General features: G+C 39.7%; 2 protein-coding genes across 3 annotated transcripts in view; one reads left to right on the forward strand and one right to left on the reverse strand.

The window, feature by feature from the left end:
• C7 (complement C7) overlaps nucleotides 1-24,330 on the forward strand; it is an 83,557-nt gene that overhangs the window by 54,263 nt on the left and 4,964 nt on the right. For both annotated transcript variants that reach the window (XM_033179449.1, XM_033179448.1), the window contains 4 exons: nucleotides 1,131-1,218; nucleotides 3,756-3,888; nucleotides 18,075-18,266; nucleotides 22,795-22,885. In XM_033179449.1, coding sequence (XP_033035340.1) covers nucleotides 1,131-1,218; nucleotides 3,756-3,888; nucleotides 18,075-18,266; nucleotides 22,795-22,885 — 504 coding nt within the window. The remainder of the gene's footprint in view (nucleotides 1-1,130; nucleotides 1,219-3,755; nucleotides 3,889-18,074; nucleotides 18,267-22,794; nucleotides 22,886-24,330) is intronic.
• Nucleotides 7,000-8,243, reverse strand: LOC117065058 (60S ribosomal protein L5-like). The gene has a single exon (XM_033179451.1). It carries the CDS (start codon nucleotides 7,867-7,869, stop codon nucleotides 7,195-7,197), a length of 675 nt encoding a protein of 224 aa, XP_033035342.1. The 5' UTR covers nucleotides 7,870-8,243; the 3' UTR covers nucleotides 7,000-7,194.

The following is a 24,330-nucleotide window of genomic DNA, read 5'->3' on the forward strand; positions in this document are numbered from 1 at the left end:
TATTAGGACTTCTGTTCTCCCATCTTGCTTTTACATTTAAGATTTACTCCAAGCCTTACTAAAACTTGCCTTCACCAAATAATGTGCTTTCAGTTATACACGTTCAGAAAAAAATGTAGACACTAAGACTTCCTGTTTCTCTGTTGCCTTGTGAGAGGTAGAAGGTGCACAATTGTAGGAGCCTAATTGACTAGACGTAAATCCAGCTTTGATATTTATTAGTTCATAATCTTGGACAAGTTATTCAAACTTTCTGTGCCATTGTTTTTTCCATGTATCTCATGGTGTTGCTGTATGAATTGAGATAATGCACATGTGCAGAGCAGCTGCCATGGTGCCTGACATATAGTAAATGCTTAGTAAAAGGTAGTTATAATTTTGTGTTACCTCTCTTTTGGGGTCACTAACTCTAATTAATTACCTTCTGGTTTTTTTTTTTTTTTTTTTTGAGATGGAGTCTCACTCTGTCACCCAGGCTGGAGTACAGTGGTGGGATCTCAGCTCACTGCAATCTCTGCCTCCCAAGCTCAGGAGATTCTCCTGTCTCAGCCTCCTAAGTAGCTGGTATTACAGATGTGCATCACTGTACCTGGCTAATTTTTGTAGTTTTAGTAGAGATGGGGTTTCACCTTGTTGCCAGGCTAGTCTCGGAACTCCTGACCTCAGGCTATCTGCCTGTCCTGACCTCCCAAAGTGCTGGGATTACAGGCGGAAGCTGTCGCGCCTCGTCCAATACCTTATTTTCAATACAGAATTAATTCTGTATTAAATGAATTTCAGACCCAAACAGCAAGAGGAAAAGTAGGTTTTGAAACAGATGACCTCTAGGAAGCAGAAAGTACTATGTTGGCCAAGAGACTTTCTTTTTCTTTTCATTCTTTCTGTTTGTTTTTCATACTACTGACCCAGCAGCTATTGAAATCACTGTCTTTTGTTAGCTTGAGTTTATGTTTGAGTTTTCTACTACAGGATGTAAGCAGATATTTGGTTCTAAGAATGACAGAAATATTACACCAATGTACTTAAGTGAATGGTGTTCCTTCAGATACAAAGGAGAAATCCAATGTAATGCAAAATAATTATTCTACTGTGCAAATCAATCACATTAATTCCTTTTTTGTTTCTTGCAGGTTGCTTGAACCACATTGCTTTCCTTTGTCTTTGGTTCCAACAAAATTCTGTCCATCACCTCCTGCCTTGAAAGATGGATTTGTTCAAGTTGGTTATGAAAGATATTTTTTTCCTTTATAATGCTTCAACTTCTATCTCTCTACTGAGCCCATAACCTATTCTCTTCTTTCATGGTGAAGCTGTGCAAAAAATATGTGCATATTAGTTTTAGTGGTGAGGGTTTTAGTGTGTGACTTTTTTCTTTGGCCCAAGGTGATCTGAACTCTGCAGAAGGCAGTGTATCTTCTGTGGTGTGGGCAATTACTGCCACTCAGTGAATCAAACATGTAATCATGCCAGAGGGCTGCTAAACATTGCCACTGGAAACACCAAACTGCGAATCTACAAGTTTACTCTTTAACTTACAGAACTTCTCTTATTTTTGCCACTGAGAGAAGGCTTTTCCCCCCCTCATAACTGTAGGCCCTGGGATGAAGTATTAGGTTTATTCCAGGAGTCAATAAGACAGTTAGCTAGTGTCTAGTGAGATATGCATCATTCTACTTTGAGCAATTGAACTTTCCTGTTCAGGAAAGAGGAGTAGTCATCTGCCATTTGTCATTCTAGGGACTTTTGTTGTTCTTGGCTTTTGGGACATTTTAGTTAATGCTACTCTCAGTCTTTATGATGAGGCTTTGGCCTGAAGCCCCAGTGGTGCCTTTTCATGTCTCACACAGGATATTGTTCTTGAGGACTCTTTCTATGTTACCAGCACTGCTTTGCTCACGAGGGATTTTGCTTTTCAAATCTCAGGCCCTTTACCATGCGTTCACTGAAAATTTACTGAGGTTTCCCCAAATGTAGGCACTATTGGGAGATGAAAGTTGTATATTCGCGGTGTGTGTGTTTGGAGGGGGGAGAGAGAGAGAGAGAGAGAAAATGAACCTAGAATCTCTACCACCCATTCTGTCCTACCACAGTCACCATGATTCATGGAGTTCTTGAATGTAACATATGCTCAGAGAATAGGCCAAGCAAACTCATGCACGTTAGCAAGCCATGAGGCTGCTGTTCCCAACTGCAGTGCATATGGTGTCGTTTTAGGAGCCAAGAGTCCCAAATATTGCTCTGTGGACTGGCTGCATCCGAATTACTCAGGGAACTTAAAACTAGAGATGATTGTTTCTCCCTTGTCCTCCACATTTGCTGATTTGATAGGTTGGGAGTAGAGCCTGAGAGTCTATTTTTTAATTTCTACAAGTGATTATGATATACAGCCATGTTTGTGCACTGTTGAATCAGACTTCCTCATATAAAAGTTTTTGTTATGTTTTTGCAAGGTAGAGGAAGGAATAGGATCATGAGTCAAAAGAGAAGATGTGCTCCTCCCCATTTCCCTCAAACCTCAGCATCAACCTGGCCCATTCTGTTTCCTACTAACTTCCATGATTGAGCCAGACTGGGCCAGGAAGTGCATACTGACAATGGGAAGGAGATACCAGGAAATCTTGTTTAATCCCTAAAGTAGAGCTGGTCAAGGCCTGAGCTCTAAGCCCTCTCCTAGGCTTGAGTTTTTTCACCATCCCCTTGGATGGAAGAGAATGAGAAGGGTACGGAAAGAGAGACCCCGAGTAAGTATGATTACCCTTCATTCCACCCCCAGGCTCAGACTTCAAATTCCTCCTTGCTTCAACATGAAAGCTCACTTCCTGGCATTATAGGCTAGTGAAATGTTCTTGAATCTGACCCAGCCCCAGCAGCATTCCATACATATGGTGCGGAGTAGGAGCTTAGGATGAGAGAAGATCAACATTATGCTTCCCCTGAAAGTTATCAGCAAGAAACTTGAACTTTCATGAACATACTGATTGGACTAGAAAATTTCTGGGTGTTCATGCTGGCATTTTGTAGGCAGTATTGTCAATGAACAGCTCATAATACCTTTTTTTTTTTTTCAGAGAGTGACGGAGTCTTGCTCTGTCACCTAGGCTGGCATGCAGTGGCACTATCTAGCCTCACTGCAATCTCTGTCCCCCGGGTTCAAGTGATTCTCATGTCTCAGCTTCCTGAGTAGCTGGGACTACAGGCATGCACCATCATGCCTTGCTAATTTTTGTATTTTTATTAGAGAAAGGGTTTTGCCATGTTGGCTGGGCTGGTCTCGAACTCCTGACCTCAGGTGATCCACCTGCCTGGGACTCCCGGAGTGCTAGAATTACAGGCATGAGCCACCATGCTCGGCCTGGTAATACCTTAATATGAAGAGCTGACTGGCAAAGATGTTCTCCAAATCTGATAAAGAACTGATTTTTCCTAAAAGTAAAAGGAAAAGAAATTAATTGGACAGTGTCCAAATAATTTTAATAGAATGTAATTTTAGTAGAATGCTTAGTATAGTCCTTAGCATTTTGGGAGCAATCAATACATTATAGACAGTGGTATTAATAGTTTTATTTCAATTAATGGTGGTGCTAGTGTTATTGACTATATAGAGGAAAATGTTTTTATGGACACTTTTCCGAATCAGTTATTTAAATGCGGCTTGCCTGATGATTATGATTTATAGACCAAATGTACGTAAAGAAAACTTTTGTTAATGCAAAATAGACAAACACTTTCCTTTTCCGTCTTTTACTTTTGTTTAGGATGAAGGTACAACGTTTCCTGTGGGGAAAAATGTAGTGTACACTTGCAATGAAGGATACTCTCTTATTGGAAACCCAGTGGCCAGATGTGGAGAAGATTTACGGTGGCTTGTTGGGGAAATGCATTGTCAGAGTGAGTGGTGTCAGTTGTATATAATTTAAGATGAGAAAATTACATGGAAGAGAATGAATCAAGATAAATAACACTCACCATATGGCCCATGTGTTGGCCTTCCTCTCCTGTAAGTCTGATATGATCCTGTTCAAGTTTTAGAAGCCGCTTGAATAAGCCCTCCGCCTCCTCTAGTTGGTAATGTTTCCATTCAGTGAGGTCAATTTTATTGCAATATAAAACTTTCTGGTGCAAATTAGAATAGGCTAGGAAACTCTCTTTAGATGAAGACCATAAGGATATTCTTTAGAGTTCAGTTACTCAGGATGTACCACAATCAATCAACTTTCTTAAATGCTTTGTATCCTACTCTGTGTGGAGACAGGCATCTGAATAATAGCTTCTGCATGCTGCACCACCCTAAAACTACTCTGGCTTCCATCTCACTTGCAATATAAGTTTGTCAGCAAATGAATAGGCCAAGCTGTAGGGATACATTTTTCCTAAATCAGTTGCTCTGTGCTATATGAGGAAAGCCCTAGTGTACACACACACATATATATATTTCTCCCTTTGGGAATATACCTATTGTGAAATTTCCGAGTAATTGGGTATTGATACATTGGGTATATATACATTTAGATTTAGTGGAGGCTGCCAGCCTTCCAAGTGGTTGTACTGATTTACATCTCTAGCATAATCTGATAAGTCAAGATTGCTTTATGTCCTTACACTTGATAGCATCAGCCATAGTGGTCAGTGTATAGTGAGATATATATATATATGTGTGTGTGTGTATATATATATATTTGTTTTTTTTTTTTTTTTTTTGGAGACAAAGTCTCACTCTGTTGCCCAGGCTGGAGTGCAGTGGTGCCATCTCAGCTCACTACAACCTCCACATCCCAGGTTCATGTGATTCTTGTGCCTCAGCCTCCCGAGTGGCTGGGACTACAGGTGTGTGCCAAAACACCCTGCTAATTTTTTGTATTTTTAGTAGAGACAGGGTTTCACCACGTTGACCAGGCTAGTCTTGAAGTCCTGAACTGAGGCAATCCACCCATCTTGGCCTCCCAGAGTGCTGGGATTATAGGCGCGAGCCACTGTGCCCGGCCTATTTTTATATTTTTTTCTAATGACTAATAATGTTAAGCTTGTTTTCATATGTTTGTTGGCCATTGGTTATATTCTTTGGAGAAATGGCTGCCCATGTCTTTTATCCATTAAAAATAATTGGTTTGCCTGTCTTTTTCTTATTTTTTAATTTTTTATTAAATTTTTTTTTTTTTTAATTTCCATAGGTTTTTGGGGAACAGATGGTGTTTGGTTACATGAGTAAGTTCTTTAGTGGTAATTGTGAGATTTTGGTGCACCCATCACTCAAGCAGTATACACTGCACCCAATTTGTAGCCTTTTATCCCTTATCCCCTTCCCACCGTTTCTCCCTAAGTGCCCAAAGTCCATTGCATCACTCTTATGCCTTTGCATCCTCAGAGCTTAGCTCCCACTTGTGAGTGAGAACATACAATGTTTGGTTTTCTTCCTTCCTTCCTTCCCTTCGTTCCTTCCTCCCCTTCCTTCCTTCCTTCCTCCCTCCCTTCCTCCCTGTCTTCCCTCCTTCCCTCCCTCCCTGCCTCCCCTCCCCTCCCTCCCTCCCTCCCTCCCTCCCTCCCTCCCTCCTTCCCTCCTTCCCTCCTTCCCTCCTTCCCTCCTTCCTTCCTTCCTTCCTTCCTTTTTTTTGAGAGAGAGTCTCTCTCTGTCACCCAAGCTGGAGTGCAGTGGCATGATCTCAGCTCACTGCAACCCCTGGGTCCTGGGTTCAAACGTTCAAACAATTCTCCTGCCTCAGCCTCCTGAGTAGCTGGGACTACAGGCACATAATGCCACAACCAGCTAATTTTTGTACTTTTAGTAGAGACAGGATTTCACTATGTGGGCCAGGATGGTCTTGAACTCTTGATCTCGTGATCTGCCTGCCTCGGCCTCCCAAAGTGCTGGGATTACAGGTGTGAGCTACCGCGCCTGGCCCAATGTTTGGTTTTCAATTCCTGAGTTACTTCACTTAGAATAATAGTCTCCAGTCTCATCAAGGTTGCTGCGAATGCCATTAATTAATTCCTTTTTATGACTGAGTAGTATTCTGTCATATATATACACCACAGTCTTTTTATCCACTTGTTCATTGACTGATGGGCATTGTCTTTTACTTACTAATCTCTCTCTCTTTCTCTTTCTGTTGGAATCCTTAAGCAGAAACAAATGAAATACAATATGAATATAAATATTTGCTAGTTGGGAGTAATCAAGCCAAAAGTTTATTCTTAGAAAAGATTAATAAGAAACTTCCACTTGAAGGGCTTATTTTCCTTTATTATGAATCTGCTGATGAAACATTGTCCCAGTTTTTGTTTATCTCAAGTGTCTGTCTTTCACCTTGACTTTTCAAAGGATTTTTTTTTTTTTTGAGACAGAGTCTCGCTTATCACCAGGCTGGAGTGCAGTGGCGTGATCTCGCCTCACACTGACCTCCGCCTTCTGGGTTCAAGCGATTCTCCTGCCTCAGCCTCCTGAGTAGCTTGGACTACAGGCGTACACCACCATGCTCAGCTAATTTTTGTATTTTTAGTAGAGATAGGGTTTTACCAGCCAGGATGGTCTCTCCATCTCTTGACCTCGTGATCTATCCACCTTGGCCTCCCAAAGTGTTGAGATTACAGGCATGAGCCACCACGCCTGGCCAGGATATTTTTATTAGGTAGGACATTCTAAGCTAGCAGTTATTTTTAATTTTAATTAATTAATTAATTTATTTTTGAGACGGAGTTTCATTCTTGTCTCCCAGGCTGGATTGCAATGGTGCATTCTTGGCTCACTGCAACCTCTGCCTCCCAGGTTCAAGTGATTCTCCTGCCTCAGCCTCCTGAGTAGCTGGGATTACAGATGCCCACCACCACACCCAGCTAATGTTTGTATTTTTAGTAGAGACAGGGTTTCTTCATGTTGGCTAGGCTGGTCTCAAACTCCTGACCTCAGGTGATCCCCACCCCTCGGCCTCCCAAAGGGCTGGGATCCCAGGCATGAGCCACCATGCCTGGCTGCTAGCAGTTATTTTTTTAAAGTCATTTGAAGATATTATTAATATTACATTGCTCTCTGACAATTGTTTTCTAGGGAGAAGTCAACTTTTAGTCTTGCAATTTTTTCTTTGGAAATGCCTTTTCTCTCTGACCACTTTCAAGAAGATTATTATTAATTATTATTATTTTTTGCTTTTTCAATAAGTTTATTGTCCTTATCTGAAAAATCTTCATGAAAAATTGTTTGGTTTAGCTCTCAGGAGCCTGCTCCTGAGCTCTGAGGAAGCTTGCCTTATTTTGAGCTGACCTATCTTTCTTCTGGGCAAGTGACATTTTGGGAAGATTCCACTTCTTTTTAACGTCTTTCTTGGTCTTCTTTTCATAGACTAGAATCTCTCGTATAGCAGCATGAACTTTCTTATACATCTCCTCCATCATGTCTGGAGTTACGCTGTTCTTTATGTATTGAGAGAGGTTTTTCTTGTAAGCATCTTCATCTTCTTTCCTTAAGTAGTGCATGCAATCTGCACCATTCTGGCCCATGATGTGATTCCGGTGTAGTTCTGCATTTAATTTCTTGCTTTCAGAATCATAACCAGGGACTTGTTTGGTACTGTGAGAGATAGATAAGCCTCTATCCACAGCTCCCTTTAGGGTGCTAAAAACTTTATTGCCACTGGTAGTTCTGGCCAGACCTGCATCCAGATAGCAGATAAAGGCTCCCGGCTGACCATCGATACTTTTCACATTGTATTCATCTCCAGTCACCTCCACTTGGCCTTCATAGATCCTGCCCATGCCAAACCTATTGAGAAACCTGTGGGCCAGCAGCGGGCCAGTACAATATGCTTTAGCATCATTTGTCAGGCCAATCTTCACACCATATTTTGGCAGTTTACGTGCATACACTGCACAGACTATCATGATACAGGACTAAGCATTCTGAGAAATGATACCTCTGTTTGTTACACAAAGTATCATCCTGTATTTGGGTGTGCTGTATTTATTTTTATCCAGTATCACCAAGCATTTCCGAATATAGTAATCAGTTTTACCCTCTTGTCATCTTCTAAATTTCACTTAGTATCTTTTAAAGTAGGCCTTATTATTAACAACTTTAACAAATCCCATCCTGTGGAACAGAGACCTGCATTTGTGGTTTTACAGAGACCTGCAGGCCCAGTAGTGCTAGGGTGGGAAAAGGGTATTATTAATTATTTTTTACTTTTGGTTTTCACCAGCAACTTTACTCTGGTGTTCTTAGGTATAATTTTCTTTACATTTTTCCTGGCTGATATTCAAGGCACTTATTGAACCTGTGCTTTAAGTCCTTTGTCAGTTTTAGACGGTTACTTAACCATTACATCCTAAAACATTGCTTCTGTCCCATTCTTGCTCACTTGTCCTTATGGCACACAAATTATACATTTTTTGGACCATTATATATATATATATTTTTTATTATATTTTAAGTTCTAGGGTACATGTGCACAACGTGCAGGTTTATTACATATGCATACATGTGCCATGTTGGTGTGCTGCACCCACCAACTCGTCATTTACATTAGGTATATCTCCTAATGCTATCCCTCCCTGCCCCCCTCCCCACAATAGGACTGGTGTGTGATGTTCCCCTTCCTGTGTCCAAGTGATCTCATTGATCAATTCCCACCTATGAGTGAGAACATGCGGTATTTGATTTTCTGTTCTTGCTATAGTTTGCTGAGAATGATGGTTTCCAGCTGCATCCATGTCCCTACAAAGGACACGAACTCATTCTTTTTTATGGCTGCATAGTATTTCATGGTGTATATGTGCCACATTTTCTTATTCCAGTCTGTCACTGATGGACATTTGGGTTGATTCCAAGTCTTTGCTATTCTGAATAGTGTTGCAATAAACATACGTGTGCATGTGTCTTTATAGGAGCATGGCTTATAATCCTTTGGATATATCCCCAGTAATGGGATGGCTGGGTCAAATGGTATTTCTAGTTCTAGATCCTTGAGGAATTGCCACACTGTTTTCCACAATGGTTGAGCTAGTTTACAGTTCCACCAACAGTGTAAAAGTGTTCCTACTTCTCCACATCCTCTCTAGCACCTGTTGTTTCCTGATTTTTTAATGATTGCCATTCTAACTGGTGTGAGATGGTATCTCATTGTGGTTTTGATTTGCATTTCTCTGATGGCCAGTGATGATGAGCAGTTTTTCATGTGTCTGTTGGCTGCATAAATGTCTTCTTTTGATAAGTGTCTGTTCATATCCTTTGCCCACTTTTTGATGGGGTTTGTTTATTTCTTGTAAATTTGTTTGATTTCTTTGTAGATTCTGGATATTAGCCCTTTGTCAGATGAGTAGATTGCAAAAATTTTCTCCCATTCTGTAGGTTGCCTGTTCACTCTGATGGTAGCTTCTTTTGCTGTGCAGAAGTTCTTTATTTGAATTAGATCCCATTTGTCAATTTTGGCTTTTGTTGCCATTGCTTTTGGTGTTTCAGACATGAAGTCCTTGCCCATGCCTATGTCCTGAATGGTATTCCCTAGGTTTTCTTCTAGGGTTTTTACGGTTTTGGGTCTAATATTTAACTCTCTAATCCATCTTGAATTAATTTTCATATAAGGAGTAAGGAAAGGATCCAGTTTCAGCTTTCTACTTATGGCTAGCCAATTTTCCCAAAACCATTTATTAAATAGGGAATTCTTTCCCCATTTCTTGTTTTTGCCAGGTTTGTCAAAGATCAGATGGCTGTAGATGTGTGGTATTATTTCTGAGGGCTCTGTTCTGTTCCATTGGTCTATATGTCTGTTTTGGTACCGTACCATGCTGTTTTGGTTACTGTAGCCTTGTAGTATAGTTTGAAATCAAGTAGCTTGATGCCTCCAGCTTTGTTCTTTTAGCTTAGGATTTTCTTGGCAATGTGGGGTCTTTTTTGGTTCCATATGAACTTTAAAGCAGTTTTTTCCAATTCTGTGAAGTCATTGGTTGCTTAATGGGGATGGCATTGAATCTTTAAATTACCTTGGCAGTATGGCCATTTTCACAATATTGATTCTTCCTATCCATGAGCATGGTATGTTCTTCCATTTGTTAGTGTCCTCTTTTATTTCACTGAGCAGTGGTTTGTAGTTCTCCTTGAAGAAGTCCTTTACATCCCTTGTCAGTTGGATTCCTAGGTGTTTTATTCTCTTTGAAGCTATTGTGAGTGGGAGTTCATTCATGATTTGGCTCTCTGTTTGTCTGTTGCTGGTGTATAAGAATGCTTGTGAGTTTTGCACATTGATTTTGTATCCTGAGACTTTGCTGAAGTTGCTTATCAACTTAAGGAGATTTTGGGCTGAGACAATGGGGTTTTCTAAATATACCATCATGTCATCTGCAAACAGGGACAATCTGACTTCTTCTCTTCCTAACTGAATACTCTTTATTTCTTTCTCTTGCCTAATTGCCCTAGCCAGAACTTCCAACACTATGTTGAATAGGAGTGGTGAGAGAGGTCATCCCTGTCTTGTGCCAGTTTTCAAAGGGAATGCTTCCAGTTTTTGCCCATTCAGCATGGTATTAGCTGTGGGTTTGTCATAAATAGCTCTTATTATTTTGAGACACGTTCCATCAATACCAAATTTATTGAGAGTTTTTAGCATGAAGGGCTGTTGAATTTTGTCAAAGGCCTTTTCTGCATCTATAGAGATAATCATGTGGTTTTTGTCTTTGGTTCTGTTTATATGCTGGATTACATTTATTGATTTGCATATGTTGAACCAGCCTTTCATTCCAGGGATGAAGCCCACTTGATCATGGTGGATAAGCTTTTTGATGTGCTGCTGGATTTGGTTTCCCAGTATTTTATTAAAGATTTTTGCATCAATGTTCATGAGGGATATTGGTCTAAAATTCTCTTTTTTTGTTGTATCCTGTCAGGCTTTGGTATCAGAATGATGTTGGCCTCATAAAATGGGTTAAGGAGGATTCCCTCTTTTTCTATTGATTGGAATAGTTTCAGAAGGAGTGGTACCAACTCCTCCTTGTACTTCTGGTAGAATTCGGCTGTAAATCCTTCTGGTCCTGGACTTTTTTTGGTTGGTAGGCTATTAATTATTGCCTCAATTTCACAGCCTGCTATTGGTCTATTCAGCGAGTCAACTCCTTCCTGGTTTAGTCTTGGGAGAGTGTAAGTGTCCAGGAAATTATCTATTTCTTCTAGGTTTTCTAGTTGATTTGCGTAGAGGTGTTTATAGTATTCTCTGAAGGTAGTTTGTATTTCTGTGGGGTTGGTGGTGATATCCCCTTTATCATTTTTTATTGTGTCGATTTGATTCTTTTCTCTTTTCTTCTTTATTCATCTTGCTAGCGGTCTATCAGTTTTGTTGATCTTTTCAAAAAGCCAGCTCCTGGATTCATTGATTTTTTGGAGGGTTTTTTGTGTCTCTATCTCCTTCAGTTCTGCTCTGATCTTAGTTATTTCTTGCCTTCTGCTAGCTTTTGAATGTGTTTGCTCTTGCTTCATTAGTTCTTTTAATTGTGATGTTAGGGTGTCAATTTTACATCTTTCCTGCTTTCTCTTGTGGGCATTTAGTGCTATAAATTTCCCTCTACACACTCCTTTAAATGTGTCCCAGAGATTCTGGTATGTTGTATCTTTGTTCTCATTGGTTTCAAAGAACATCTTTATTTTTGTCTTCATTTCGTTATGTACCTAGTAGTCATTCAGGAGCAGATTGTTCAGTTTCCATGTTGTTGAGGGGTTTTGATTGAGTTTCTTACTACTGAATTCTAGTTTGATTGCACTGCTGTCTGAGAGATGGTTTGACATAATTTCTGTTCTTTTACATTTGCTGAGGAGTGCTTTACTTCCAACTATATGGTCAATTTTGGAATATGTGCGATGTGGTGCTGAGAAGAATGTATATTCTGTTGATTTATGGTGGAGAGTTCTGTAGATGTCTATTAGGACCTCTTGGTGCACAGTTGAGTTCAATTCCTGGTTATCCTTGTTCACTTTTTGTCTTGTTGATCTGTCTAATGTTGACAGTGGGGTGTTGAAGTCTCCCATTATTATTGTATGGGAGTTTAAGACTCTTTGTAAGTCTCTAAGGACTTGCTTTATGAATCTAGGTGCTCCTGTATTGGGTGCATATATATTTAGGATGAATTCCTGATGAATTGATCGCTTTACCATTATGTAATGGACTTCTATGTCTCTTTTGACCTTTGATGGTTTGAAGTCTGTTTTATCAGAGACTAGTATTGCAACCCCTGCTTTTTTTGTTTTCCATTTGCTTGGTAGATCTTCCTCCATCCCTTTATTTTGAGCCTATGTGTGTCTCTGCATGTGAGATGGGTCTCCTGAATACAGTAAACTGATAGGTCTTGACTCTTTATCCAATTTGCCTGTCTGTGTCTTTTAATTGGACTATTTAGTCCATTTACATTTAAGGTTAATATTGTTATGTGTGAACCTGATTCTGTCATTATGATATTAGCTGGTTATTTTGCTCGCTAGTTGATGCAGTTTCTTCCTAGCATCGATGGATTTTACATTTTAACATGTTTTTGCAATGGCTGGTATCTGTTATTCCTTTCCGTGTTTAGTGCTTCCTTCAGGATCTCTTGTAGGGCAGGCCTGGTGGTGACAAAATCTCTCAGCCTTTGCTTGTCTGTAAAGGATTTTATTTCTCCTTCACTTATAAATCTTAGTTTGGCTGGATATGAAATTCTGGGTTGAAAATTCTTTTCTTTAAGAATGTTGAATATTGGTCCCCACTCTCTTCTGGCTTGGAGAGTTTCTTCTGAGAGATCTGCTGTTAGTCTGATGGACTTACTCTTCTTGAGGAGTATCTTTGTGGCGTTCTCTGTATTTCCTGAAATTGAATGTTGGCCTGCCTCCCTAGGTTGGGGAAGTTCTCCTGGATGATATCCTGCTGAGTGTTTTCCAACTTGGTTCCGTTTTCTCCATCACTTTCAGGCACACCAATCAGATGTAGATTTGGTCTTTTCACATAATCCCATATTTCTTAGAGGCTTTGTTCATTTCTTTTCACTCTTTTTTCTCTACACTTCTCTTCTCGCTTCATTTCATTCATTTGATCTTCAATCGCTGATACTCTTTCTTCCAGTTGATCAAGTCAGTTACTGAAGCTTGTGCATTTGTCACGTAGTTCTCGTGTTATGGTTTTCATCTCTATCAGTTCTTTTAAGGTCTTCTCTGCATTGATTATTCAAGTTATCCATTCATCCATTCTTTTTTCAAGGTTTTTAGTTTCTTTGCACTGGTTACATAGTTCCTCCTTTAGCTCTGAGAAGTTTGATTGACTGAAGCCTTCTTCTCTCAACTCCTTAAAGTCATTCTCCATCCAGCTTTGTTCCGTTGCTGGCGATGAGCTGCATTCCTTTGAGGGGGAGATGTGCTCTGAATTTTTGAATTTCCAGTGTCTCTGTCCTGCTTTTTCCCCATCTTTGTGGTTTTATCTGCCTTTGGTCTTTGATGATGGTGACGTACTGATGGGGTTTTGGTGTGGGTGTCCTTTCTGTTTGTTCGTTTTCCTTCTAACAGTCAGGACCCGCAGCTGTAGGTCTGTTGGAGTTTGCTTGAGGTCCACTCCAGACCCTGTTTGCCTGGGTATCAGCAGCAGAGGCTGCAGAAGATAGAATATTGCTGAAGAGTGAGTGTTGCTGTCTGATTCTTGCTCTGGAAGCTTCATCTCAGTAGTGTACCCTGCCATGTGAGGTGTGAGGTGTCAGTCTGCAACTGAGTTGAAAATGCAGAAATCACCCATCTTCTGTGTCACTCACACTGGGAGGTGGAGGCTGGAGCTGTTCCTATTCGGCCATCTTGGGCATGTCGACCATTATATTTTTTAACGTCCTTTTTTGTTTATTTTTTTTCCATCCTTTCCCCCTCTGTTTCATTCTAAATATTTTCTTTTCCTTTTTATTATGTTTTATTTGATACAGTTTTTGTCTAGGCTGCAGTGCAGTGGTGTGATCTCAGCTCACTGCAACCTCCGCTTCCCAGGCTCAGCCTCCTGCATAGCTGGGACTACAGGTATGCAGCACAGCATCTGGCTAATTTTTGTATTTTTAGTAAAGATGGGGTTTGCCATCTTGGCCAGGCTGGTCTTGAACTCCTGACCTCAAGTGATCTGCCTGCCTTGGCCTCCCAAAGTCCTGGGACTACAGGCATGAGCCACCGCACCTGGCCTCATTCTAAATATTTTCAATTGACCTATCTTCCAATTTGTTAATTATCTGTATATTTCTCTATAATCTCCTTTTAAGAACTCTATTACAGAGTTTGAAATTTTATCAATTTTATTTTTCAACTTAAAAAACAATTTTATATGTATGAATATTTTCAAGACAGGTTTTACACCTGTCACCCATGCTGAAGTGCAGTGGTGCCATCTTGGCTCACTGTAATCTTTGCCTCCTGGGCTCAAGCAATTCTCCTGTCTCAGCCTCCTGAGTAGCTGGGATTATAGATGCTTGCCACAGTGCCTAGCTAATTTTTGTACTTTTTAGTAGACAGGGTTTCACCATGTTGTCCCAGCTGTTCTCAAACTCCTGAGCTCAAGTGATCTGCCTGCCTCAGTCTCCCAAAGTGCTGGGTTTATGGGTGTGAGCCATCGTGCCTGGCTATTTTTCAACTTTAGAGGTTTCATTTGTCTACTTTGTTATTGCATAGTGAATTTTTAAATTCATAACTTCATTTTTAGAGCAGTTTTAGCTTACAAAAAACTGAGTAGAAAGTACGGAGAGCTCCCATCTACTTCACTTCCCAGTCAGTTTCCCTATTAGGTATTAATATCTTCCATTAATGTGGTATATTTATTATAATGAATGAACATATATTCTTACATTATTATATTTAAAAATATTAAAATTTTTTCTTAAAATGTTTTTAAGCGATATTTTGATATGTGCAAATCAGAGTAAATGACACATCAATTACTTCAAACATTTATGTTTACTGTTTTATATTTTCTAATTCTCTGTTGTAATTTTCCATCTTGTCATTTAAAAAAATATATTAATTTCAGTTGTTTCAGGGCCTGTATCTGTTAATTTCATTATTTAGATAAGTCTGTTACTCTAAGTCTGTTTCTATTTTTTTTTTTTTTTGGTTAGAATTTGGTCAATTATTGTCTTTTTGAATGTTAAATTAGTTTTAGTTGAATGTCACACTTTACGTACGAAAATTTAAAAATTAGATAATGCTATCTTCCTCTAGAGAAGACTAACTTTTGTTTATGGCAACCAGCGAGGATGGCTTATGTCTGGGTTATCTCTATTCCAAGGATGTGGCCATTAAGGGATTCCAGCTGAAGGTATGGGCTTTCTACCTGGCCCCTTCTTTTTGACAGGACTGAACTCTAAGTTTTAAAACCCTGGTCCTGTCAGACTGCTAAAAGCTGTTTATCTTTTTAGCCTCTGAGCTAAAGTTTTCTCCTCAGTTTAGCAGCTTTTCAGTATATTTTCTTTTTCTTTTTTTTAAATTTACAAATACCTCAAGGAAAAATGTGTTACCAAATGTAAATGTAATCACCACATTAGACTTCCCTTCTCTCTGAAATCTTGGACTTTCAAACTTACACTGCCTTGTTAGTGCTCCAATTCTTTCAGAAATATTTTTCCTTTTCATTTTGTACAGTCTTTCTATTGTTTGTCTTGGTAGGAGATTTATTGTTAAAACAGCAAACGCATTGGAAACAAGCAAATTCAATACTAGATTATGAAGTTTTAGAGGGCATAAGATGTGACTTGTACCTTGCTGTGTCCCAAACAGTGCACAACATATTTGGCAAAATATGGGCACTCAAAAAATGCTGTGGATTTTTGTATATATTCATGGGGTACCAGCTCAATTTTGCTACACTGATATATCTCATTGTGGTGAAGTTAAAGCCTTCAGTGCATCCATCAAATGCTGTTTTTGAATGAATAAATGAATGAATGGGTTTTCTGATGACAATGCTGTAAAGATACAGCAATACTTTGTAGAATATTGTCCAAAGTCCGTTAGAGATATTAGTGAGATTTTTTTTCTTTTTAAATCATGAATTCTGACTTGCTGTTTATACTATGTGTGTTTTTTCTTTTTCTCTGTTCTTTTTTGAAGTAAGCAATTTGAGCTAATGAATGTAATTGAGTGAGAAAGAATATGGATGAAAAATTAGGGAACACTGAACACTTTTATGTCTGCAAGGTTAAAGGTGGTGCTTTAGCTGGATGTGGTGGCATGTGCCTGTGATCCCAACTACTCAGGAGGTTGAGTCAGGAGGATTGCTTGAGCCTAGGAGTTTTTAATTTTAAAAAAATTTTACTTTAAGTTCTGGGATACATGTGCTGAACGTGCAGGTTTATTACATAGGTACATATGTGCTGTGGTAGTTTGCTGCACCTATCAACTCATCATCTAGGTTTTAAGCCCTGCATGCATTAGGTATTTTTCCTAATGCTTTCCCTTCCCTTTCCCCCATCCCTTGCAAGGCCTCAGTGTGTGATGTTCTTCTTCCTGTGTCCATTTGTTCTCATTGTTCAATTCCCACTTATGAGTGAGAACATGCATTTTCTGTTCCTCTGTTAGTTTACTGAGAATGATGGTTTCCAGCTTCATCCATGTCTCTGCAAAGGATGTTAACTCATTATAGTATTCCATGGTGTATATGTGCCACATTTTCTTTATCCAGTCTATCATAGATGGGCATTTGGGTTGGTTCCAAGTCTTTGCTATTATAAATAGTGCTGCAATAAACATACATGTGCATGTGTCTTTACAGTGGAATGTTTTATAATCCTTTGGGTATATACCCAGTAATGGAATTGTTGGGTCAAATGGTATTTCTGGTTCTAGATCCTTGAGGAATCGCCATACTGTCTTCCACAATGGTTGAAGTAGTTTAAACTCCCACCAACAGTGTAAAGGCATTCCTATTTCTCCATATCCTCGCCAGCATCTGTTGTTTCTAGACTTTTTAATGATCACCATTCTAACTGGTGTGAGATGGTATCTCATTGTGGTTTTGATTTGCATTTCTCTGGTGATCAGTGATGATGAGCATTTTTTCATATGTGTATTGGCCACATAAATGTCTTCTTTTGAGAAATGTCTGTTCATATCCTTTGCCCACTTTTTGATGGGGTTGCTTGTTTTTTTCTTGTAACTTTGTTTAAGTTCCCTGTAGAGTCTGGATATTAGCCCTTTGTCAGATGGATAGATTGCAAACATTTTCTCCCATTCTGTAGGTTGCCTGTTCACTCTGATGGTAGTTTCTTTTGCTGTGCAGAAGCTCTTTAGTTTAATTAGATCCCATTTGTCAGTTTTGGCTTTTGTTGCAATTGCTTTTGGTGTTTTAGTCATGAAGTCTTTGCCCATGCCTATATCTTGAATGGTATTGCATAGGTTTTCTTCTAGGGTTTTTATGGTTTTAGGTTTTATATTTAAGTCTTTAACCCATTTTGAGTTAATTTTTGTATAAGGTAAAAGGAAGGGGTTCAGTTTCTGTTTTCTGCATATGGCTAGCCAGTTTTCCCAGCACCATTTATTAAATAGGGAATCCTTTCCCCATTGCTTGTTTGAGCCCAGGAGTTTGAGACTGTAGTATACACTGATTAAACCTATGAATAGTCACTGCTCTCCAGCCTGGGCAACATAGAGAGACCCTGTCACTAAAAAATAAATAAATAAATAAAAGTGGTGCTTTAATAATTTCAGATGTCAAAATATCTAACTGGATGAAAGTTAATGAAACTCAAATGAATACAGCCCAGGAAAATTCTGATGCAACATCACTAGAGCACAGAAATAAGTGACAGCTGTGAAAAGTTTGGTTTCGACAGTAGACTGGGCATGAGGACTCTACTGGGGCTGTTCTTTTTAAGTTGTCACATCGTTTTGAGGGGAGGGATGGGAGAGGGGGAGCTGTTTTGGTTTTAGTTATTCATTGGTCAATTACATGCCAGGCTCTGTGTGACGTGTCTTTCAGTCCACCCTAACAGTGAACTCACGTCTTCTTCCTTGTCCTCTAATATGAAAAAGCAGAACAATCGTATCAGCATCACATAAGCCTTTTAAAAAAGATGGTTTAGGAGAGCAATGACCTTTATATTTTGCTCCCTTTTATCTTTAGAAATTGCCTGTGTTCTACCTGTACTGATGGATGGCATACAGAGTCACCCCCAAAAACCTTTCTACACAGTTGGTGAGAAGGTGACTGTTTCCTGTTCAGGTGGCACGTCCTTAGAAGGTCCTTCAACATTTCTCTGTGGCTCCAGCCTTAAGTGGAGTCCTGAGATGAAGAATGCCCGCTGTGTACAAAAAGGTGAGTGGCTTCTGTGTCTATTCAAGGACACTTGTACCCAGGCAAGTAAGAGTCCTTGTGGCGACCTTCATGGTACTGTATCTCCATAGCTGTGAGTCATCCCCTCCATTCTTGCTCCCTAAGATGGGGGTCAGCTTGTAGACTGAGTAACAGATTTTCTTCACATGGCACAGAAAGACTCATGAATGCAAAGAAAGGCAAGGACAGCCTGGTGATTCTGAAACTTTTAACTTAAACCCTCCTTGTGAAAGATTAGCTTTATATCTGTTATGGTGCCAAGAAAATAAAAGATTTTTAAAATCTGTTTTTTGTTGTTGTTTCCTCTTGATTTTTTTCCCTTGTATTTTTCTTAAGTACAGAGTTGAGATCATAATTTATTTAAAGTTCTGTAAGTTTCATTTTTGGGCTTTCAAAGAGTTTATCAGTATTTCTGAAATTGAAAATTTAGAAAGCATTTTTATTTAACACTTTATTTATTTATTTATTTTTTTTTTGAGACGGAGTCTTGCTCTGCCGCCCGGGCTGGAGTGCAGTGGCCAGCTCTCAGCTCACTGCAAGCTCCGCCTCCCGGGTTTACGCCATTCTCCTGCCTCAGCCTCCCGAGTAGCTGGGACTACAGGCGCCCGCCTCGTCGCCAGGCTAGTTTTTTTTTGTATTTTGTAGTAGAGACGGGGTTTCACCGTATTAGCCAGGATGGTCTCGATCTCCTGACCTCGTGATCCGCCCGTCTCAGCCTCCCAAAGTGCTGGGATTACAGGCTTGAGCCACCGCGCCCGGCCTTATTTAACACTTTAAAGCAGACATTATTGAAGGAAAAGTGGTGTGATTCAAGAAATTGCTCTTAATGTGGAAACCCAAAAATCTAGTATTTTAACACCAAGAACATTTTAAAAAATGGTCTTTTAAGAACCTAAGGTAGAAAGGGTTTAGAAATCCAAATTATTTCTTTTTAGAGGTAATTTTAGATGAGATGGATTTGTTTGAAAATAACCCATTTATTCTCTGTTTACATTTTTTAAATAAATGGAAAATATTATATTTGTAACAAAAATGAGAATGAAGAAAAACTCACTTGCATACTATTTTATTGATGTTATCTCTCTAGTATGTGATTTTTAATTAAGCGCTGAAATTTATTTTTAATAGTGAGGATGAAGTACTAGATTTCATACGTGATGGTGTGAGGTGAATTAGATGTTTCTAACTAAGTTCTCCATGCAACAGGGTATGGAGCACTCAGATACTGATGGTAGATATGGGTTGTGATGTTAAGTGGATGAGAGACAGAACAATGGGCAAGGCGCAAGTCCTTGGAGTGCCCTTCCTGCCTGTCCTGATGTGCTCTTAAGTTGTCAGCCCCATCTCAGGGGACAGTTGTTTTGTGTTCTGTAAACACTGAAGTATAAACATGAGTTTACTTGGGATATTTAAAGTAATGAACCAGTACTTATAATTCTAAAATGAAAGAGAACAATATACAGTTGATGAGGTTACACTTTTGTCCCGAATGAGATTGTAGACTAGTCTGTCTAAAATGCTACTTCAGCTATTTTATGGCACAGCTTGGTATGAAGTTTCTTTTACCCAGTAGAAAATTCTGTTAAAGTGGGTTTTAATTAAGGAGATTTTTCAGATCTGTGTTTTTCTGAAGATGTGAATAATAGTAACTACTCCCAAGCCTATAACAAACCAAAAAATCCAAGACTTACCAGCCTCCAAAGTTTATGTTTTAAAATGTTGGCTGTTCTAGTATTTAGGCTTTTTTTTTTTATTGTAGTGAAACATACATAACGTAACATTTACCATTTTATCCATTTTTAAATGTATAGTTCAGTGGCATTAAGTAATTCCCATTGTTGTGCAACCATCACCACATTTTTTTCATCTTCCAAAACTGAAGCTGTATATCCATTAAACATTAATTCCTCACTTTCTCCTACTGTCCCTGTAGTTAGTCTTGATGTGAAGAAATTTGCTTTGAAAATAGCAAAAGCACATACTTTGGTGGACCTTAAGAGTGTGTTTATTTGGTTAACCAAGTTGTAAAGTAACAAAGCTATGTTCTTCTTAAATGCAAAAATTCTTTGGGCTAGGTAATTCTATCATTTTTTTTCACAAAGACATTAAAGACATTATATGTATACACACACACACACACACACACACACATATATATATATATATTTTTTTTTTTTTTTGAGATGGAGTCTCGCTCTGTCACCCAGGCTGGAGTGCAGTGGTGCAATCTCAACTCACTGCAAGCTCTGCCTCCCGAGTTCACACCATTCTCCTGCCTCAGTCTCCTGAGTAGCCGGGACTACAGGTGCCCACCACTATGCCCAGCTAATTTTTTTGTATTTTTAGTAGAGACGGGGTTTCACCGTGTTAGCCAGGATGGTCTCGATCTCCTGACCTCATGATCCACCTGCCTTGGCCTCCCAAAGTGCTGGGACTATAGGAGTGAGCCACCGTGCCCGGCTCAACATTATAATAATTTAAGCAAACTTTTAAAATCTAAAATTTCAGGATTTGTCCTAAATTTTTAACCACAGTGCAGAACTAATTTACATGGCTTGATCATTGATCTTAAGTTTTGGTACATCTAGATTAAGGCTTCTCAACCTCAACGCTATTGGAATTTTAGTCTGATAATTCTTTGCTATGGGAGCCTCTTCTGTGCATTGCAGGGTATTTAGCAGCATCTCTGGTCTCTACCTACCAGTAGCATCCTCCTATGCCAATAACATTCTGCAGTTGTAAAAACCAAAGATGTCCCTAGTGATTTCCAGATGTCCCCTAGGGCACAAAATTGCCTCTGGTTAAGAAGCACTGATGTAGATAATACCATTTTTAAAAAACTTCATTTTGGAATAATTTTAGATTTCAGCAAAGTCACAGATATAATTTCTACACACCCTTCACCCATCTTCCTTAATATTAACATCTTATATAACACAACTTGGTTAAAACTAAAATATTAATATTAGTGCAATGCTATTGACTAAACTACACACTTTATTCAAATATCTCCTTTTTTACCACTAATGTCTCTTTCATGTTCTAGGGTCCAGTTCAGGGTACTATGTTGCATTTAGGATAATACCATTTTAAAGAGAAGTGTTTTTTGTTTGTTTGTTTTTGTTTTTTGCTTTTATTTTGAGACAAGTTCTCACTTTGTTGCTCAGGCTGGCTGGAGTGCAATGGTGCAATTTCGGTTCACTGCAACCTCCACCTCCTGGGTTCAAGTGATTCTCCTGCCTCAGCCTCCTGAGTAGCTGGGATTACAGACACTTGCCACCGTGCCCGGCTAATTTTTGTATTTTTAGTAGAGACAGGGCTTCACCATTTGGCTTGGCTGGTCGCAAACTCCTCACCTCAAGTGATCCGCCTGCCTCGGCCTCTCAAAGTGCTGAGATTACAGGCGTCAGCCACCGCGCCCAGCCAAGAGAAGTGTTTTAATAATGAGTCCTGTTATTGAGACTGCTAGCCATGGCAGGCATACTTCACATTGCCACCATTTTTACAGGTTTATGAATGTTCACAAGATTGTAATGTCATGTCCAAAGCTCTTGAATTTTCCAAAGTAAGGCAGTATTCCATAGTTTGTGTATTCATAAAAACATGCTCTTCAGATAAACTACCTTTATAGATATAGTAAATGACTATCTGGTTTTATGATGCAAACGTGTATGGCAATGAATTTCATTGTAATAAAGCTGTTAGGAGGTGAAAAAAATCAGGATGTTTTTAGATCATTCCCATTGCAATCAGGGATAGGTGAGGGGATGGCAGTCACATTATGCTCTTCTAAGCTGGACCAGGGTGTTTACCTGTCAAAATTGAAATGATGACTGAATTGTCATTTTCTATAAAACACAAAGTTATAGAAAGAATTTTATGAATGTAAGGACCTCCAGACATTTATTCACTGATGAGGGAGACCACTTAGACATTCATAGGTAAGAGGCATATGTAGATCTTCTCGGCATTCCGGGGAGTTCTCCATGTGTAAGTCAAGTGATGTTGCTGCTTTCTGCCTCATTATGGGCAAAGCAGGCGGAATGCAGTCCATACAACAAACAGTTTATAAGCACCAGCTTCTTGAAAGGGAGCCACTTTATTGTCCTTGGATTCAGACCAATGTAGAATTAAATCCTGCCTGGGCCAATTTGTTAAATGTGTGAAGTAGCACCAACTTCCTAACTTTTTTTACTCTTAATTTTCTGATTTCTTAGGTGGGCATTTGTTAGGGAGGCATAAATATCCCCGTGTATAAAAAGTGCATGACAATTATAAGTGCTCATGAGACGGTAGCTATTACTACCAATGCAGTTATTTGTAATGTGGCTCTTGAAACTCTCTATAGCTTGCAAAATGTATTACAGCTTGATTATTATTACTATTGTTACGTGCAAATGCATTGCAGTTTGAGAATACTACAGACTCTGGTCCAGCAATTCAAATAACACCTTGTTTACTATGAAGAAGCTTTTCTCCTAATGACCACATCTCCCTTATTCTTTTTCAGACAATCCTTTAACACAGGCAGTGCCTGAATGTCAGCGCTGGGAGAAACTGCAGAATTCAAGATGTGTTTGTAAAATGCCCTATGAATGTGGGTAAGTGCCGCCTTATCTCACTTCCCTGTTTTATTTTATTCATGATAAGGGATAATTTGTTAGATGCTAGTCTCTGTTGAATGGAAGGTGTAGCTTACCAAGAGTTAAGGGTCTTTGTTTGCATTTTGACGTAGTCCCATCTTGCCTGTTATTTGCCTGGATCACTAGGGTTGACAGCCATGACATTAGGCATGTTCTAATCTGGCTAGTGGAGAAGACTGCAGGACTACTCGAGCACTGCTTGTTTCATATATAAAATGGAGCAAAATGACAAAAATGTCAGCTGAGGATTTAGAACTTTAGAGGATTAGAACTGAAATTCCTTTGGGACATAAACTCTTAAAGCGATACTGATAGGGAAACAGCAGCTTCTTTTGTTGATTCTTGAACCATCTTTAGATTTGCACTGTTAAGAATGCCACCAGGCCGGGCGCGGTGACTCATGCCTGTAATCCCAGCACTTTGGGAGGCCGAGGCGGGCGGATCACAAGGTCAGGAGATCGAGACCATGGTGAAACCCCGTCTCTACTAAAAAAAATTACAAAAAATTAGCTGGGCGTGGTGGCGGGCGCCTGTAGTCCCAGCTATCAGGAGGCTGAGGCAGGAGAATGGCGTGAACCCGGGAGGCGGAGCTTGCAGTGAGCCGAGATCGCGCCACTGCACTCCAGCCTGGGCGACAGAGCGAGACTCCGCCTCAAAACAAAAAACAAAAACAAAAACAAAAAAAAAAAAAAAAAAATAAAAAAATAAAAAAGAATGCCACCAACTTGAAGTCATTCCATTGTAGGAGGATATCTGAAGTAGTTAGTACATGTCTGTGTCATGGTCCTGGTAGAATAGAGATGACACAAATTAGGACAAGAAAAGTTTTATTAGCGGGAATATTTACAAAAATGTGAACAGAGGAAAGGAAATTACAAGTCCCATGGCAATATTCCTGGACTGCTAACAGCTTGACCATATAGTCATATCCAGGTCCAAGGAGGAAGGAGAGGGACATTCAGGAAAAACTGGAGACAGAGAGGGCTGTGTGGAGATGGCCCTGAGGAGGAGCTGACACTCTCATTTTAGGGATCTCAGAGATCCCACAGGCATGAGCCAGGGGAACAAACACCTCAACTGAATTCTCTTTCCTGCCTCGAGTCTCCTGCTAGTCAACGCTCACCACTGATCAAACCAACCAAAGCTAGAGGCCGAGGAAGCCCACAGTGTGGCCCACACATGTCAGCCTCCCAGGCAGGTGGAGAAGAGTGGAAAGTGGATCTGGGGAGGAAATAAGAAATATCCAGTCCCTAGACTTACTGGTGGTTTTTAAAATTAAGAACCGACACGTGACCCGGTGCAGTGGCTCACGCCTGCACTCCCAGCACTTTTGGAGGCCAGGGTAGTCCAACTGCTTGAGCTCAGGAGTTCGAGACCAGCCTGGGCAACATGGTGAAACCTCT

The sequence above is a fragment of the Trachypithecus francoisi genome, unplaced genomic scaffold (genome assembly GCF_009764315.1).
Source record: "Trachypithecus francoisi isolate TF-2019V2 unplaced genomic scaffold, Tfra_2.0 Lachesis_group2, whole genome shotgun sequence".
Taxonomy (NCBI): Eukaryota; Metazoa; Chordata; class Mammalia; order Primates; family Cercopithecidae; genus Trachypithecus; species Trachypithecus francoisi.